The 16,420-nt window shown below is 41.7% G+C and overlaps 1 protein-coding gene across 1 annotated transcript in view; it reads right to left on the bottom strand.

The window, feature by feature from the left end:
• Window positions 1-16,420, bottom strand: part of LOC124277587 (dynein heavy chain domain-containing protein 1-like) — a 208,656-nt gene that overhangs the window by 124,303 nt on the left and 67,933 nt on the right. Inside the window, 17 exon segments of the mRNA XM_046713305.1 lie at window positions 1,369-1,547; window positions 1,720-1,851; window positions 2,283-2,493; window positions 2,962-3,060; window positions 3,827-4,013; window positions 4,111-4,282; window positions 5,263-5,504; window positions 6,019-6,184; window positions 6,547-6,823; window positions 7,530-7,742; window positions 12,174-12,206; window positions 12,567-12,770; window positions 12,939-13,210; window positions 13,402-13,519; window positions 13,686-13,823; window positions 14,552-14,742; window positions 15,601-15,739. Coding sequence (XP_046569261.1) covers window positions 1,369-1,547; window positions 1,720-1,851; window positions 2,283-2,493; window positions 2,962-3,060; window positions 3,827-4,013; window positions 4,111-4,282; window positions 5,263-5,504; window positions 6,019-6,184; window positions 6,547-6,823; window positions 7,530-7,742; window positions 12,174-12,206; window positions 12,567-12,770; window positions 12,939-13,210; window positions 13,402-13,519; window positions 13,686-13,823; window positions 14,552-14,742; window positions 15,601-15,739 — 2,973 coding nt within the window.

Raw genomic sequence — 16,420 nt, 5'->3', positions numbered from 1 at the left:
TACTAGTCTGCGTAGATTTACCCTCCGATCTGGTAACAGATGCTTTCTTCTGTGACGTAGAAGAATACGACGTCTATTTCTTAGCTTGAGTCGGAGACAACGGCATTGTAGCCGATCTCTTCTTGGCCCCCGTACCAGCAGACTGCCCCTGCAACGTTCTCAACATAGCACCAGTATTATGAATTTCAGCAGTAGCAAGCAACATACCGTTTGAGGGCTGATCTCCTGTTTTATCAGCCGTGACTTGAGATAACTTCCTCACCCGATCCATGGCACGTCTATAGATATAAGACAAATATTGATTAAATTGTAGATTTAATAAATCAACACAATAAGTACAGCGCAAGCTGGGAAGAACATGGTTTTATGCACGAAAGGCATTGGGGGTGAGGATCCGCCACGGATAACCTGTGCCTGCAAACACTGCAAGATTTCATGAAATGTAAACAAAGTTACATAACGATGAAATTATGACACAAATACAAATAATTTGTACAATTTTTTTACATATAATACAAAGTAGTTATTGACAAATCCATACACAGCGTAATTTTTAAGAATAGGACCTAAATAAACAGGACATAATGCTGTATATGGGACTCCAGTGCTCGCCCAACCATCCACTTGGGCGAAAATGAAGAGAGTGACAAGTAAGGCTGGTCACATGACTGTTTACGCGGGAAAAGGGAGGTAACTCGTGGGTGAGTGTATTTTTACGTCCGCTTCGGGAACTTCAAGGGGATTCAAGTGTTTCCACTACCATTCGAAAAGAAAAGGGAGATAAGCAAAAGATCATGAGTCTGGATAAGAAAAAATTCACCTTTATATGAGTGAGTGAGTTAAAATCTAAAGTTACATCAGCAGCCATATCGCCCTTTAAACCAAGACTAGAGACCTAGTAACAAATGGCTACAAACAGCAATAACTGTGATATTCATGCACGACTTAACAACACATTTCTTTTTCTTTGTTCAATACAAGAGAAGGCAATATTCAAACTACTCTGTGCCAGACAAACCTGTGGTTGATAGCACGATCAACAACCTACACTGTCAGGGTATGAGTGAGTAAGTGAGTGAGTGCAGTTTTATGTTGCTTTTATCAACATTTCACCAATATCAAGATGAGGGACACCAGACATGTGCTTTACACATTGTACGCATGTGGGTAATCGAACCCGGGTCTTCAGCATGATGAGCAAACACTTTAACCACTATGCTACCCCACTGCCCTATCAGGGTATGATCAACCAAATATCGGCCATCATCAATCCCACTTATTTTTCCACATGACAAACAAGCATGTGGTTCTGAGCACAATTTAGTCCCAGAATTCCCATTTAACTATTAAGTGCTACGTAAGGCCTACCTGTCCAAACTCAAAGTGGTGCTCCACAGTATAGGTGGGAAACTCCTCTAGCCAGGGCTGTAACTGCCGAGAGTAGATCGTAACGAGGTTCTCCATCGATGGACAAAACACACACAGGTTGACGAAGAGTCGCGTCAGTCTCGATGACATCACGTGACATGCATGCCCAAGACCAGTACCTGAGGTTTAACACAGACAATTGGACCAACAATTACGGAAGCTGCAAATATGTCAGATATGGAGAACAGAAATCAAAATTGTATAGTGCTAGCTCATTAAATCACATTTGCAAGGACAATAAAGGACAGTCAACATTGTCTGTGTGGAAGCTGTATGTAGGGTACGCCTTACCAGGGGATGATGGCGTAGTGCAGGCTGCCACGAACGTCGCCTCCTCCATGCCCTGGAAGCGTTGTCTCTGTCGGTCATACACGCCTCCAGTGGTAAGAATCTGTCGTAGCACCTCGAGTGGGGGCTGGTAGGCTGTGCACAACAACAGTCAAACATGGTGTAAACATACAGACATAATGGGAGTATGGTATCATTACAAGCAAACCAGCTGAGTCTTGTGTACTAAACAATGTTACAGTCAACAGGCAGCTTGAGACTAGTATGTATATGAGATGTTGGAAGGAGCACTTCAGTATCTATGGAATATCTATGTAGTTCCACTACACAAGCAGATCTAGAGTTTACAACTGGTTGATCACATCAGTATGAGTCAGTGTTAGTCATGGCATCAGTGAGACTTTTGTCTACAAACATTCCATATTCCATTCCAATAGCCACCACTGACTCCCATACCCGCCATTAACAATGGTGAGACCCTGTCCTTTATAGTAAGAATCATCAATTGGATGTTGCTCTACTTTGATAGAGATGCACATGACATTGTGACTACAGTATGAACGTACATCCTATCCTCTGGGCCATGTTGAGGTCATCCACAAAGAAGAGATGCCTCTGTCTGTCGGTGGCCTGCAGTGATCCGGGCGCCCCCACTACATCCATGGCCTTGTTCTTCAGCTCCACGACGTGGTTCACCATCATGTCCTGGAAGATGGCAGACGTCATCCCACGTGACATCATGGCCGTTGTTGACGTCTGCTTTGGCAGGACCAGGTGCTGCAAGTAAACAAAAATACATGGTTGTTTCCTTATTGTCTGCAAAAAGCTCCATCAAAGCATAAAAAAATCCTCGCAAAGGCCTTGGTACTACTTACTACATCAATGGTGAGTGAGTGGTTTAGGTTTACATTGTTTTTAGCAATATTTCAGCAATATCACAGCAGGGGACACCAGAAATTGGCTTCAACATCAATGATGTCATAAAACTCATCTGCTAGTCATTGTAATTTATCTTTATGCACTCCCAATTATCAGCCTTTGGGGTGACATTGAAAAATAAACCCAACAGGTTTCAAAATCTTCATTGGAAAACTAATCTAAAAGCCAAGTAATCTGCTAAAGAGGTCTTGTTTTGCATGACTCAAAAAAGAGCTGTGGAATTGTCCAGTCACAGGCACTGAGCATGTCTAACACAGGTGACAGGGTCCAGCAGTCTGTGTAACACAGGATCACGGAGCTCCTTACCTTGATGAGTGATGTCTTGCCCACACCAGGAGCCCCTGTCAGCAGGACTGGCAGGTGGGCCGACACAAACAGGTCCAGGAGGTAGCTGTAGCGATCCACCTGCAAAACACAAAGGTTTATGTTACTGACAACTACGTATGGGGCTTTGAATTCCATGGTATGTCATAGAGGGGGTGGGGGAAACTGAATTCCATGGTATGTCATAGAGGGGTGGGGAAACTGAATTCCATGGTATGTCATAGAGGGGTGGGGAAACTGAATTCCATGGTATGTCATAGAGGGGATGGGGAAACTGAATTCCATGGTACGTCATAGAGGGGTGGGGAAACTGAATTCCATGGTATGTCATAGAGGGGTGGGGAAACTAAATTCCATGGTATGTCATAGAGGGGTGGGGAAACTGAATTCCATGGTATGTCATAGAGGGGGTTGGGGAAACTGAATTCCATGGCATGTCATAGAGGGGATGGGGGAAACTGAATTCCATAGTAATGTCAATAACTACTGACATTTTGTAATAAACTCTTTCGGCTATATACCACAGCAGAGGAATTTCATGAATGATTGATATATCTGTAAGTCCTTCCACTAATGTATCAAGAGCAGTTAGAAACATTGTTGAGATATCCTTCTGTGATGCTAACTGGTTGTGCATGAGACAAAAGTGGCCAAAAGAATTTTCTGGACCAGGAAGTTACAATGGCTTCAACAAATAGAGACAACAAAGGTTTCAGGTAATATCCTACCACTGACAGATTCTAGGTGTCCAACTTATAAGGATGTACTACCATCTACTTGATATAAATAAAAACACAGTTACTGGTCCCATTTTTTAAAGTACAAATAGTTCTGTAGAGTTACTGACCTCTGGTGTGAAGACGAACCCTCCCAGACTGCGAACCTTCTCCTGCTGCCGCTGCCCCCAGCGGGTGAAGGTCCCACTCGTCTCATCCAGACAGTAATCAAACACCTGACCCCACACAGGCAATCTGATTGGATGGGATGCTCGGTAAAGCACATCATGAGCAAACTTGCTGAATCGTTCACGGAATCTAAACAGACAACCAGGATGGAAAAAATCTCCTCAAATATTCTCCAAAATGCACCCAACTTCAATCTGCTTCAGACAGAGAGAACTACGAGACCCACCTGTCATTCAGCGCGCCCCCAAAAGACCAGATGTAGGCGAAGGCAAACATGCCCTTGATGATGGTGGTGTAGCCAGGGATGAGGACCTCAATGTGGGAGCTGCTGGTCATCCGACTCGCCATCTGCCGAGATGTAGCGCCGCCTAGTGAGCTCTTGCTGCCACCCTGACGCTCTACAATTAACATGACATTCTACTGGTACAAGATGGAGTCCATGACAGTGTTGCAGTGAGTCAGTCTAAGATATATATTCAATAATTTAAGTCAGTTAGTTGGTACAATAATGACCATATTTGGAAAATGATGTGGATACATCTACATTACAGGAGTTTTAAAAAATGTGTCATAAAAATAATAGGTCAGCTTTTCACAGTACCAAAATGAGATGGTACCTGGCTGTGTTGTAGTACAGAGCTATGACAGGTTATTGGAGTGAGTGAGTGAGTGAGTGAGTGAGTGAGTTTAGTTTTACGCCGCACTCAGCAATATTCCAGCTATAAGGAGGCGGTCTGTAAATAATCGAGTCTGGACCAGACAATCCAGTGATCAACAGCATAAGTATCGATCTGCACAATTGGGAACCGATGACATGTGTCAACCAAGTCAGCGAGCCTGACCACCCGATCCCGTTAGTCACCTCTTACGACAAGCATAGTCGCCTTTTGTGGCAAGCATGGGTTGCTGAAGACCTATTCAACCCAGGATTATTGGAGGTGAGGTGAGGTGAAATGGGGTTTAAAGTCGTACTTGAGAAAATTTCACTCATATGACGAAGTGCATGCGTATGTATGTGTGACAGCTTGTACTAGCCCAGACTTAAGCTGGTTTTATAGTGCTGGCTCACTGAGATACCATGCCGTTATTATCCCACTGAGACACATTATACTGACTCTGAGCCGACCAGTACTTCTTTTACCCATTAAAGCCAAACGCCAGGCCGGAACCAACAAGTACAATATTTTAATGTCTTTTGCTATGACACAGACGGGGATCAAACCCATGACCTTCCTCTCTCTGGGCTGATGCTCTAACCACTACATCACGGAGGCAGTTTGAGATTATTGGAAGTTAATATCTTGGGACTTAGGGCAAGTGTTGAGATCGCTATAACTGTTTCAGAACAAGCAGGACAGTGTCTTGTAGCTACACATACCATCCTCCTCCTTCAGTTCTGCCTGGACACGACGGTCCAGCTCCTCTCGGAGGAACATCTTGTCCAGCAGTGCTTTCAACATGTTCAGGAACATGGTGACCTCCTGGACTCCGGGCACCACCTGATTGGCTCGCACCTTCTCCACTCCGACATCAGTCAACAGCGAGGAGCAGCACTCACTGGTCAGGAACTTTACCGTGGGTGGGAACACATCCTTCACGAGGTCATCAAGGATCTTCATGCTGTGGAGAACAAGTCATCATCTGTGATATGACAGCTGAAAACATTAACAGAGGATGTCTAACAATACTTACAAAATATTGGTATAAATCAAATATATTGTTCACACTGATAAAAACAGAGTCACTTTGTAAGAAACATCTTGAGTATTTTTTTTGTTTATGGGTTCAAGTGACTGGAGCCAAAAGTCACTTTTAGAGGACAAACTACAAATGAATTTGAATTATATTTTTTCTGAACCACCCAATATTCGATGGTATGCATCCAAGGGAAAATATATATTTGTATCTCCACACATCCCACGTAAAATATGTTAACAATAACATATAAAAGTGTGGCCTGAGTAATTTGAGCCATTTTTCAAATGCCACTTTTACACAAGACCTAGAAATTGATTCCAGGTGCAGCTGACCTTCCTCAAACACATGGAACAGAGTGTCGCTGAATACTGGCCACCTAGATGCCGGTCTACAAGACACATAATGCAGATACAATGACCATGACATTCAAACTCACCATGCCGATGTGAGCACCCATTTAGTTTTAGCTGTCTGCTTCCACTGGTGTATGATGCCCTCCCAAGACACAGTGGCTGGGGCACAATGAATCACTGTACACCTGGCGATCGCTCCAGGAGACGCCTCTACCAGGCTGGGGCTCTCAAAGATGAAAGCAGTTGTGTCTGAAGTAGTACAAAGATATTATTTAGTTCGGCAGTAAAGTCAAAGGAATGAAGGAGTGAGTGAGTTTAGTTTTATGTCGCTTTTTGCACAATATTTCAGCAATATCACGGTGGAGAACACCAGAAATGGGCTTCACACATTGTACCCATCTGGGGAATCGAACTCAGGTATTCGGCGTGATGAGCGAAGGCTTTAACCACTATGCTACCCCACCGCCCCTCCAAGTCAAAGGAAAGATAAACACCATCAGCGTACAATCCTCCACATTGTAACTCCACATTCCTCATGAGTCTTGCTGTTACATACATTAAGGACAATCAGTTCTGTCCCAGAATCACCATGGCATTTGACAGCTAACTACCTCTCAACTTGACCTGCTCTCCGTTGGCCACGGACAGTTTGTGTTCCTCGTCCAGCAGAGTCTTCAATCCATCTGCCCATACAGCATCCAGATCCCCATCAATCAGCAGCCAGCGCAGAAGAACAGATGGCAGCTCTGTCTGTTGCCGATTACGCTTCTCCGTCACTTTCTGGGCATCGATGTATGCTCGTACAGCCAGTGACATAGCATAGGAATCACTGGCAATCTTGGCGATGATGCCTCCATGCCACAGACCATCCTCAAAATGGCCAAACATCTGCAAGAGACCAAGCAAGTTGAAACCAGACGGAACCTGACATATCAGATCAAACTGACCTTGTGATACGCCGTTGAATAGCTTTGAGTTGGATACCAGGCACCATAGAAATCCATCATATATACATTATGATATATTAATTGAATCGCTAAATACAAACCATCCTGATGAACAGCACATGAAACATTTAGTTTTTGGAAACTGATGGTTGATGGATAAGGATCATGGAGATATTGTGAAATAAAGAGTTAAAAAACAGATTTAATTGCATGCTTATGAACATCTAGGAATTATCCGTGTAAACATTAGTGGACACATGGCTCATAAAGGGCATGACAACAGAACAGTAAATATCTGGACATCCAGTCACTGTATTTAGCAACTATGCCCCATAACACAACTTGGTGTTTGAGAGGTCAGCCAGAGCGTAGTATCTCATACAACTGACACCAGGTGGTAGCTGAACTACATGGTGACTGTGTCTACAAGCCTAACTCCACATGGCAAGGGAGAACCTGCTGGAACGTTCACCAGTATATAGGTAGACATTAGGATGTAATGGAAAGGTGCTGGTCAGCTCTTTGGCCCTGCATACTGGCTGCAGCTGTTGAATACTCCCACAGGATGGTATAGGACAGGTACAAATGTAGTCCAGCAGGAAGGAGAGAAGCCTGCTCGGGTGGATGCTTCATGGACTCCATCTCACCTCACTGGGAGGCATGACGGTCGGGAGGAGGCGGATGAGATCCACTTTGGGGAACTCAGCACAGTCCATCATTTTCTCCTTCTCCTCTTGGCTGGCTCTCTTTACTTCATCAAAGATGTCTTTGGTGGCCAACAGGTTGATACGCAGCAGGCGCATCTTCTGGGCACCCTTGGACCTCTTCGGCTTGAGATCCTCATCTATGTTCTGTAGAAACTGTAAGATTGATGGTTAAAGGAGATTAAACACCCATTTATGTTCTATAGAAACTGCAAGATTGATGGTAAAGGAGATTAAACACCCATCTATGTTCTGTAGAAACTGTAAGATTGATGGACAAGGAGATTAAACACCCATCTATGTTCTATAGAAACTGTAAGATTGATGGTTAAAGGAGATTAAACACCCATCTATGTTCTAAAGAAACTGTAAGATTGATGGTTAAAGGAGATTAAACACCCATCTATGTTCTATAGAAACTGTAAGATTGATGGTTAAAGGAGATTAAACACCCATCTATGTTCTATAGAAACTGCAAGATTGATGGTAAAGGAGATTAAACACCCATCTATGTTCTATAGAAACTGTAAGATTGATGGTTAAAGGAGATTAAACACCCATCTATGTTCTATAGAAACTGTAAGATTGATGGTAAAGGAGATTAAACACCCATCTATGTTCTAAAGAAACCGAAAGATTGATGGTTAAAGGAGATTAAACACCCATCTATGTTCTATAGAAACTGTAAGATTGATGGTTAAAGGAGATTAAACACCCATCTATGTTCTGTAGAAACAGTAAGATTGATGGTAAAGGAGATTAAACACCCATCTATGTTCTATAGAAACTGTAAGATTGATGGTTAAAGGAGATTAAACACATCCCATGGTTAAAGGAGATTAAACACCCATCTATGTTCTATAGAAACTGTAAGATTGATGGTAAAGGAGATTAAACACCCATCTATGTTCTATAGAAACTGTAAGATTGATGGTTTAAGGAGATTAAACACCCATCTATGTTCTATAGAAACTGTAAGATTGATGGTTAAAGGAGAATAAACACCCATCTATGTTCTAAAGAAACCGAAAGATTGATGGTTAAAGGAGATTAAACACCCATCTATGTTCTATAGAAACTGTAAGATTGATGGTAAAGGAGATTAAACACCCATCTATGTTCTAAAGAAACCGAAAGATTGATGGTTAAAGGAGATTAAACACCCATCTATGTTCTATAGAAACTGTAAGATTGATGGTAAAGGAAATTAAACACCCATCTATGTTCTAAAGAAACCGAAAGATTGATGGTTAAAGGAGATTAAACACCCATCTATGTTCTATAGAAACTGTAAGATTGATGGTTAAAGGAGATTAAACACCCATCTCTGTTCTATAGAAACTGTAAGATTGATGGTTAAAGGAGATTAAACACCCATCTATGTTCTAAAGAAACTGTAAGATTGATGGTTAAAGGAGATTAAACACCCATCTATGTTCTATAGAAACTGTAAGATTGATGGTTAATGGAGAATAAACACCCATCTATGTTCTAAAGAAACTGTAAGATTGATGGTTAAAGGAGATTAAACACCCATCTATGTTCTATAGAAACTGTAAGATTGATGGTTAAAGGAGATTAAACACCCATCTATGTTCTGTAGAAACTGTAAAATTGATGGTTAAAGGAGATTAAACACCCATCTATGTTCTGTACAAACTGTAAGATTGATGGATAAAATAGATTAAACACCAATCTCTGTTCTCTGGTAACTGCAAGATTGATGGTTAAAGGAGATTGAGTGTTTGGTTTGCACACATTTTTATCAATTTAGAAACACTCCTATAACTTCTTTTGAAAGTCTGATAACAGTGTCACCCAGTAACATGTCAGTGTCCAACAGTCACATGTTAACATCCAACTGTCACATGTTAACATCCAACAGTCACATGTCTTACAGTCTCATGTTAACATCCAACAGTCACATGTTAACATTGAACAGTCACATGTCCTACAGTCACATGTTAACATTGAACAGTCACATGTCCTACAGTCACATGTTAACATCCAACAGTCACATGCTAACAGTCGCATGTCTTACAGTAATATACCAGTGACTCAGAAGACAATGGTGTACATCAATTTATTAATTGATAATGATATCCTCACCATACAGATACTTATCATGATCATAGCATGTCATGTCTTACAGTCCCATGTTAACATCCAACAGTCACATGTCTTACAGTCCCATGTTAACATCCAACAGTCACATGTCTTACAGTCACATGTTAACATCCAACAGTCACATGTCCTACAGTCACATGTTAACATTCAACAGTCACATGTCTTACAGTCACATGTTAACATTCAACAGTCACATGTCCTACAGTCACATGTTAACATTCAACAGTCACATGTCTTACAGTCACATGTTAACATTCAACAGTCACATGTCCTACAGTCACATGTTAACATCCAACAGTCACATGTCCTACAGTCACATGTTAACATTCAACAGTCACATGTCTTACAGTCACATGTTAACATTCAACAGTCACATGTCCTACAGTCACATGTTAACATCCAACAGTCGCATGTCCTACAGTCACATGTTAACATTCAACAGTCACATGTCTTACAGTCACATGTTAACATTCAACAGTCACATGTCTTACAGTCACATGTTAACATCCAACAGTCACATGTCCTACAGTCACATGTTAACATTCAACAGTCACATGTCTTACAGTCACATGTTAACATCCAACAGTCACATGTCCTCACAGTCACATCACATGTTAACATTCAACAGTCACATGTCTTACAGTCACATGTTAACATTCAACAGTCACATGTCCTACAGTCACATGTTAACATTCAACAGTCACATGTCTTACAGTCACATGTTAACATCCAACAGTCACATGTCCAACAGTCACATGTTAACATCCAACAGTCACATGTCCTACAGTCCCATGTTAACATTCAACAGTCACATGTCCTACAGTCACATGTTAACATTCAACAGTCACATGTCCAACAGTCACATGTTAACATCCAACAGTCACATGTCCAACAGTCACATGTTAACATCCAACAGTCACATGTCCTACAGTCCCATGTTAACATCCAACAGTCACATGTCTTACAGTCCCATGTTAACATCCAACAGTCACATGTCTTACAGTCACATGTTAACATCCAACAGTCACATGTCCTACAGTCACCTGTTAACATTCAACAGTCACATGTCTTACAGTCACATGTTAACATTCAACAGTCACATGTCCTACAGTCACATGTTAACATCCAACAGTCACATGTGTTACAGTCACATGTTAACATTCAACAGTCACATGTCCTACAGTCACATGTTAACATCCAACAGTCACATGTCTTACAGTCACATGTTAACATCTAACAATCACGTCTTACAGTCACATGTTAACATCCAACAGTCACATGTCCTACAGTCACATGTCTTTCATCCAACAGTCACATGTTAACATTGAACAGTCACATGTCCTACAGTCGCATGTCTTTCATCCTACAGTCACATGTCCTACAGTCACATGTTAACATCCATCAGTCACATGTCCTACAGTCACATGTCTTTCATCCTACAGTCACATGTTAACATTCAACAGTCACATGTCCTTCAGTCACATGTTAACATCCAACAGTCACATGTCCTACAGTCACATGTTAACATCCAACAGTCACATGTTAACATCCAATAGTCGCATGTCTTACAGTCACATGTTAACATCCAACAGTCACATGTCCTACAGTCACATGTTAACATCCAACAGTCACATGTCCTACAGTCACATGTTAACAGTCGCATGTCTTACAGTAATATACCGGTGACTCAGAAGACAATGGTGTACATCAGTTTATTAATTGATAATGATATCCTCACCATACAGATAATTATCATGATCATAGCAATATGCATGTGTTCAGATCAAATTCTCAAAACAGTAGTGGCAAATAACTGAAGCACATTGATACTTGGCCACATGTTCCACATGCCACACATGATTACAGACACACCATTTATATCTTGCATGAACAAAAGCAAAACAACAACACATCTTATAAAACAAACCAAGCAACATGAACTGAAGCAGAACAAAATAAGTCAAAGCTAAAATAGGAAATGTTTACATGTTAGGGAAGCGGTACTTGTTGAATATAATAATGATAATAATACATCATATACAATGATAATAATAGTCTTTTGTGACACACAACAAAAAAATATTGGTCAAATCAAGTCCCTTAAATGATTTTTTTAATGGTCATTTATAAGGGATGGATAGGCAAGGAACTTAGCTGAGGGAAAAATCCAAGGTTCCTCAAATTCTAACCAAAATTCTGATAGGAGAATGCACCAAACTCATGAATAGAAGTTGCTGAAGTCTCTCCTCAAAGGCAATTCAGATGAAGCCTATGATATCATAGCAGTAGACAGGTTTGTGGACCATCTATGTAAAGCTGAGTCTAACACTGGCTGGCTGTATGTGTATATTAATCAACCAGTCCATATACTAGACAGTTAGGACACTAGCTAATACAGAGCTAAGAGCTACATTACAGCCACTATAACACCAGTTCAAACATCATGACAATAATACTTACATCCTCTTCAATTTCATCGACCTCCTCACCATCCTAGATAGAGAGTTAGTTGAAGGTAAATAGCGTCATAATTCAGTTACTAAACACAAACCTTAGCCAAACCTTAAGTTTTCACCCAATCCTTCAGGTTCTTTGCTGAAACAAGTTAACATCACCTAATCGCTGTTTCCGAACATACAAACCCCAAAGAATCCTTCCTACTGGATCATCATCATCTAAATGTATTGTATACCATAAAATCCCTCTGTTCCTATGTTATTTTACTCTGATGGTGTAGACAGTTTCTCATGCTACCATCCACTATGCCAGGCAAAGTGTCATGCTGGAATTTTGCTGACTGTCGCATAAAACACCATTCAGTTTGTCATCAACCTGCTGGTGCTATGACTATACCTGTAGCTTCTGTGTCTTGTACTGGAAGACGAGGTCTCTGTCTGTGGTCAGGTCATCCTTGGAGTGGTCAGGGGCATACAGCTTGTAGTTGAGGAAGTTGATGGCCCGAGCCAGGATGGTGGAGCAGGTGGACTTTCCACTCCCTGCCTGTCCAGTGAGGATGACTGGCTGATTCAGCTCCAGGGCTGTGTGGAGCTGCAGGATCTGGGGAGAAAGATAGATCTCATGAAGAGGGGGATGTATTCAGCTCCAGGACTGTGTGGAGCTGCAGGATCTGGGGAGAAGGATAGATCTCATGAACAGGGGGATGTATTCAGCTCCAGGACTGTATGGAGCTGCAGGATCTAGGGGGTAGTATAAAGCTCTACTCACCTTGGTGATGAGTTCTTCATTCTCCTTCATGTTGTCTTCCTTCAGCTGTTCCTTGATGGCGCTGATCAGCCTGGGGTCATGTGGCATGTATGTACCATCCATCTGGGCACTGGCCGTCATGGGGAACACATCACGCAGGAGGCCATCAAACCGGGCTCGGTCGTCTCCATTCTGTATGCGAGACTCAAGGATCTCTTTCATGGCATACACAATGGAGTGTTCCTCTGCCAGTTTTACATCCTGCTCAGCTGCACTGGGCTTCCAGTCACTCTCTAGAAGGATCAAACATTTCTTCACACAGTATTGAACAAATTTATACCAAACATTTTGCCTTTCTAAACTGTATTACAATCTAGAATAGACAACAGATAATCATCATGAAGCTTGCTCTGATGATCATCCAGAATCAATTAGTTTTTCAAATCAAGACAACACATTGTGTAATTAAGAACCCCCGGTATACCTGACTCTTGTCCGGGTGCTTCATGCAGGAACTTCTGATCCCGTATCCTGGCGACAGCAACCATTAAAATCTTCTTCACCTCCCTCAAACACAGGTTGTACTCCAACTGTCTTGGCAACTACACAGAGAATCATGTTGACAAAAGAATCTCAGCAAGCTATTTATACAGACATACATTTGACTATACTGTTAGTTGTTCCGTTTAATGCAGTAAGTATAATCAGCATGTTTATAAAGCAGATGAAGTAGTGTGCCCCTTAGACATATTGCCCAGTCAATCTTACCTGGATCTTCATAAGCTTCAGGAAGAACATCATCTTCTGAGCACAGTTCTTGTAATCCTCAAAACCATGGCAGCACAGAGTGACCTCTATGATCTGTTGAGTGTCTGGGATGACAAGAGAGCATGGTCGCATCAGTGCCTGGAACAAAATAGAGACGTCATCAGCACCTGTAGCAACATAGAGATAGCATCAGTGCCTGTTACACAATAAACACATCCTGAGAGCCTGAAATAACATCAGCACCTGTAACAACAGAGAGCCATCATCAGTGTCTGTTACATCATAATCATCATCAGTGCCTCTCACAACACAGACACATCATGAAAACTATTGTGGATAGCGAATCCTTCAATCATAAGATGTACAAGTTGGATGGTAGTACCCAAGGTAGGTAGGAGGAGGAGGAGGGTAAAAATTGCTCGTTGATGTGTATGTCCTCTTTTTCCAAAATATCAAAGCATCCAAAGTCTGTAATACCATCTGGCCATGCCGCCTAAACCTGTAAACTGGTCCCAACCAGATAATAGTGCTAGACCGCTCCTTTATATAGACTGCGCAAGAAATATAGCACCAGACATGGTTTAGTCTATAAATTGCTAAAAAAATAAAGCGCTGTTTTGCACATGAAACAGAACGAAAACTATACAACAGGGCCATGCATTTCACCCCATTCCAAGCACCATTTGCAAGGCAGCAAATTGAATATTTATAAACTTAAAAATCTTATAAGTATTTTGGATACAGCACCACACTAACACATTTTGTGTTATCAGCCAACTGAGCCTGTTTATCAAGGTCGAAGAAAATCTTTCATGAAATTCCAACCAAAGAGAGACAAAGGGTGGGCAAGGATTTTCAGCCATTACCTGGAAGTTCTCCGGGATGTCTGCAGTGCCCACAGTTGGTTTGCTCAGTGTCATGAAGCACCCATAGTTGGCGCTGGCTGGAATAAGTTTGCCATTGAACATGACATTACCCACAATCCTGTGCACATAGGTTGGTTCCTGGATGAGCTGCTTGTAGTCTGGAGCAGACTTCTTTTTCTTCTTCACATGCTCTGTATAATAAAGACACCAAACTCAGAACACTAACCATCACTCAATAGACCCTACAACTATCACAGGTAGGAAATACATCACTACAACGAGAAAGTCTTATTCCTGTTAGATATTTTTATTTAATGGTTACATTCATGTTTTGGCTTGCAAATATACAATCAGTGTATCATGTTTGAGGCTGCAAGGAAATATAATTATGAATACTAGCACTGTCCTGGAAGCAAATGTCTACAGGTTTGTACTACTACAAGACAAATCACACGCACGCAAGCACGCAAGCATGCACGCACGCAAGCACGCACGCAAGCGCGCACGCGCACGCGCACGCGACGCACGTACGCACACACTATAACATTTATATAGCGCCGATATCCAGCTCAGCTGCTCAAAGGTGCTATGTTTCTTCCCTCGATCACTGGATGACAATCTCAACGGCACGTCGTATTATCAATCTCAACTCCCAGGATATCTTAGGGATAACAACTTCTTTATGTGTTTCTCATGACGTTTCTGGGCTAGTTCTTGCCCCTTCTTCAGGTGGTGGCTAGTTCTTGCCCCTTCTTCAGGTGGAAATAGATAAAGAAGTTGTTACCCATAAGATTTGTCTTGTATTACTACACCAACTTCTAAATGCCTTTGAAGAGGTTTGTACTAGACTGGTCACGGTAAATTTCAAATAGTTCATGATAATCAACATGCCGACAATAATCTGCATAATGACCTGTATACAGTAAAGCATGGGGTCAAGGACACCTTCCTCAAGCACCTTCAGTGTTCGTTAATTCTGTCATATGCACCATAGAATCTTGAGACAATAAGTGTACAGTTCTGTGGGATTCAGAGGTTGGTCAACATACCATAAAAGAGAGGAGGCGGTTTATTGGACTTATAGAACTGAGATTCCTTGATTTCCACTTCCTTCTCAATGGAGTGGCGCCGTCTCCGTTCTCTCTCAGCAATCCATGTGTCCTCAAAGTATGTGACCAGGCCTTTCTCCTGCAGGAAACAGAGAAACTAGGACTGAGGTGGGAGAACAGAACAAACCAGACTTCAAGTTCTCTTTCAATATCCTTCAGTTTCAGTCAAATAATTAAAACATTTTGTTTTCATTAACAAACTAAAGTATTTTTTTATTGTTCCTAATCCTCAAGTGTTTAAGCATCACATTACATTACATATTTTCGTCTGACATACATAGCTAATGATGTCTCATGCATGGCTTGAAACTGTTCTTTAAAACACTCTTGCCTCTAATGGAGCCCAGTAGGTTGAGTGAGTGAGTGAGTTTGGTCTTACGCCCCTTTTAGCAATATTCCAACAATATCATGGTGGGGACACCAGAAATGGGCTTCACACATTGTACCCATGTGGGGAATCAAACTTGGGTTATGGTGTGAGGAGTGAACGCTTTAACCACTGGGCTACCCCACACCACCATCCAGTAGGAAGTATGAATGATTGTATAAAGTGTTGATATATGAACATCAGCAGCTTCAATGTGTAACCTGGCTGACTGTGTCATCATGCCCTGATGGACTAGAGTGCTGCTCATGATGTCGACCACTGGTCTAACTTACCACACTCAATACTGTACAGGCTGCCATTATGCGTTGGCTGGGGCATGAAAAATTTCTTTATCTTTCAAACTGCACAAACATTTTTACTGCCGGAATGTTC

This window comes from Haliotis rubra, unplaced genomic scaffold, assembly GCF_003918875.1.
Source record: "Haliotis rubra isolate DU_JTF1 unplaced genomic scaffold, ASM391887v1 Scf224, whole genome shotgun sequence".
NCBI lineage: Eukaryota > Metazoa > Mollusca > Gastropoda > Lepetellida > Haliotidae > Haliotis > Haliotis rubra.
This window is presented reverse-complemented; position numbering and strand designations above follow the sequence as displayed.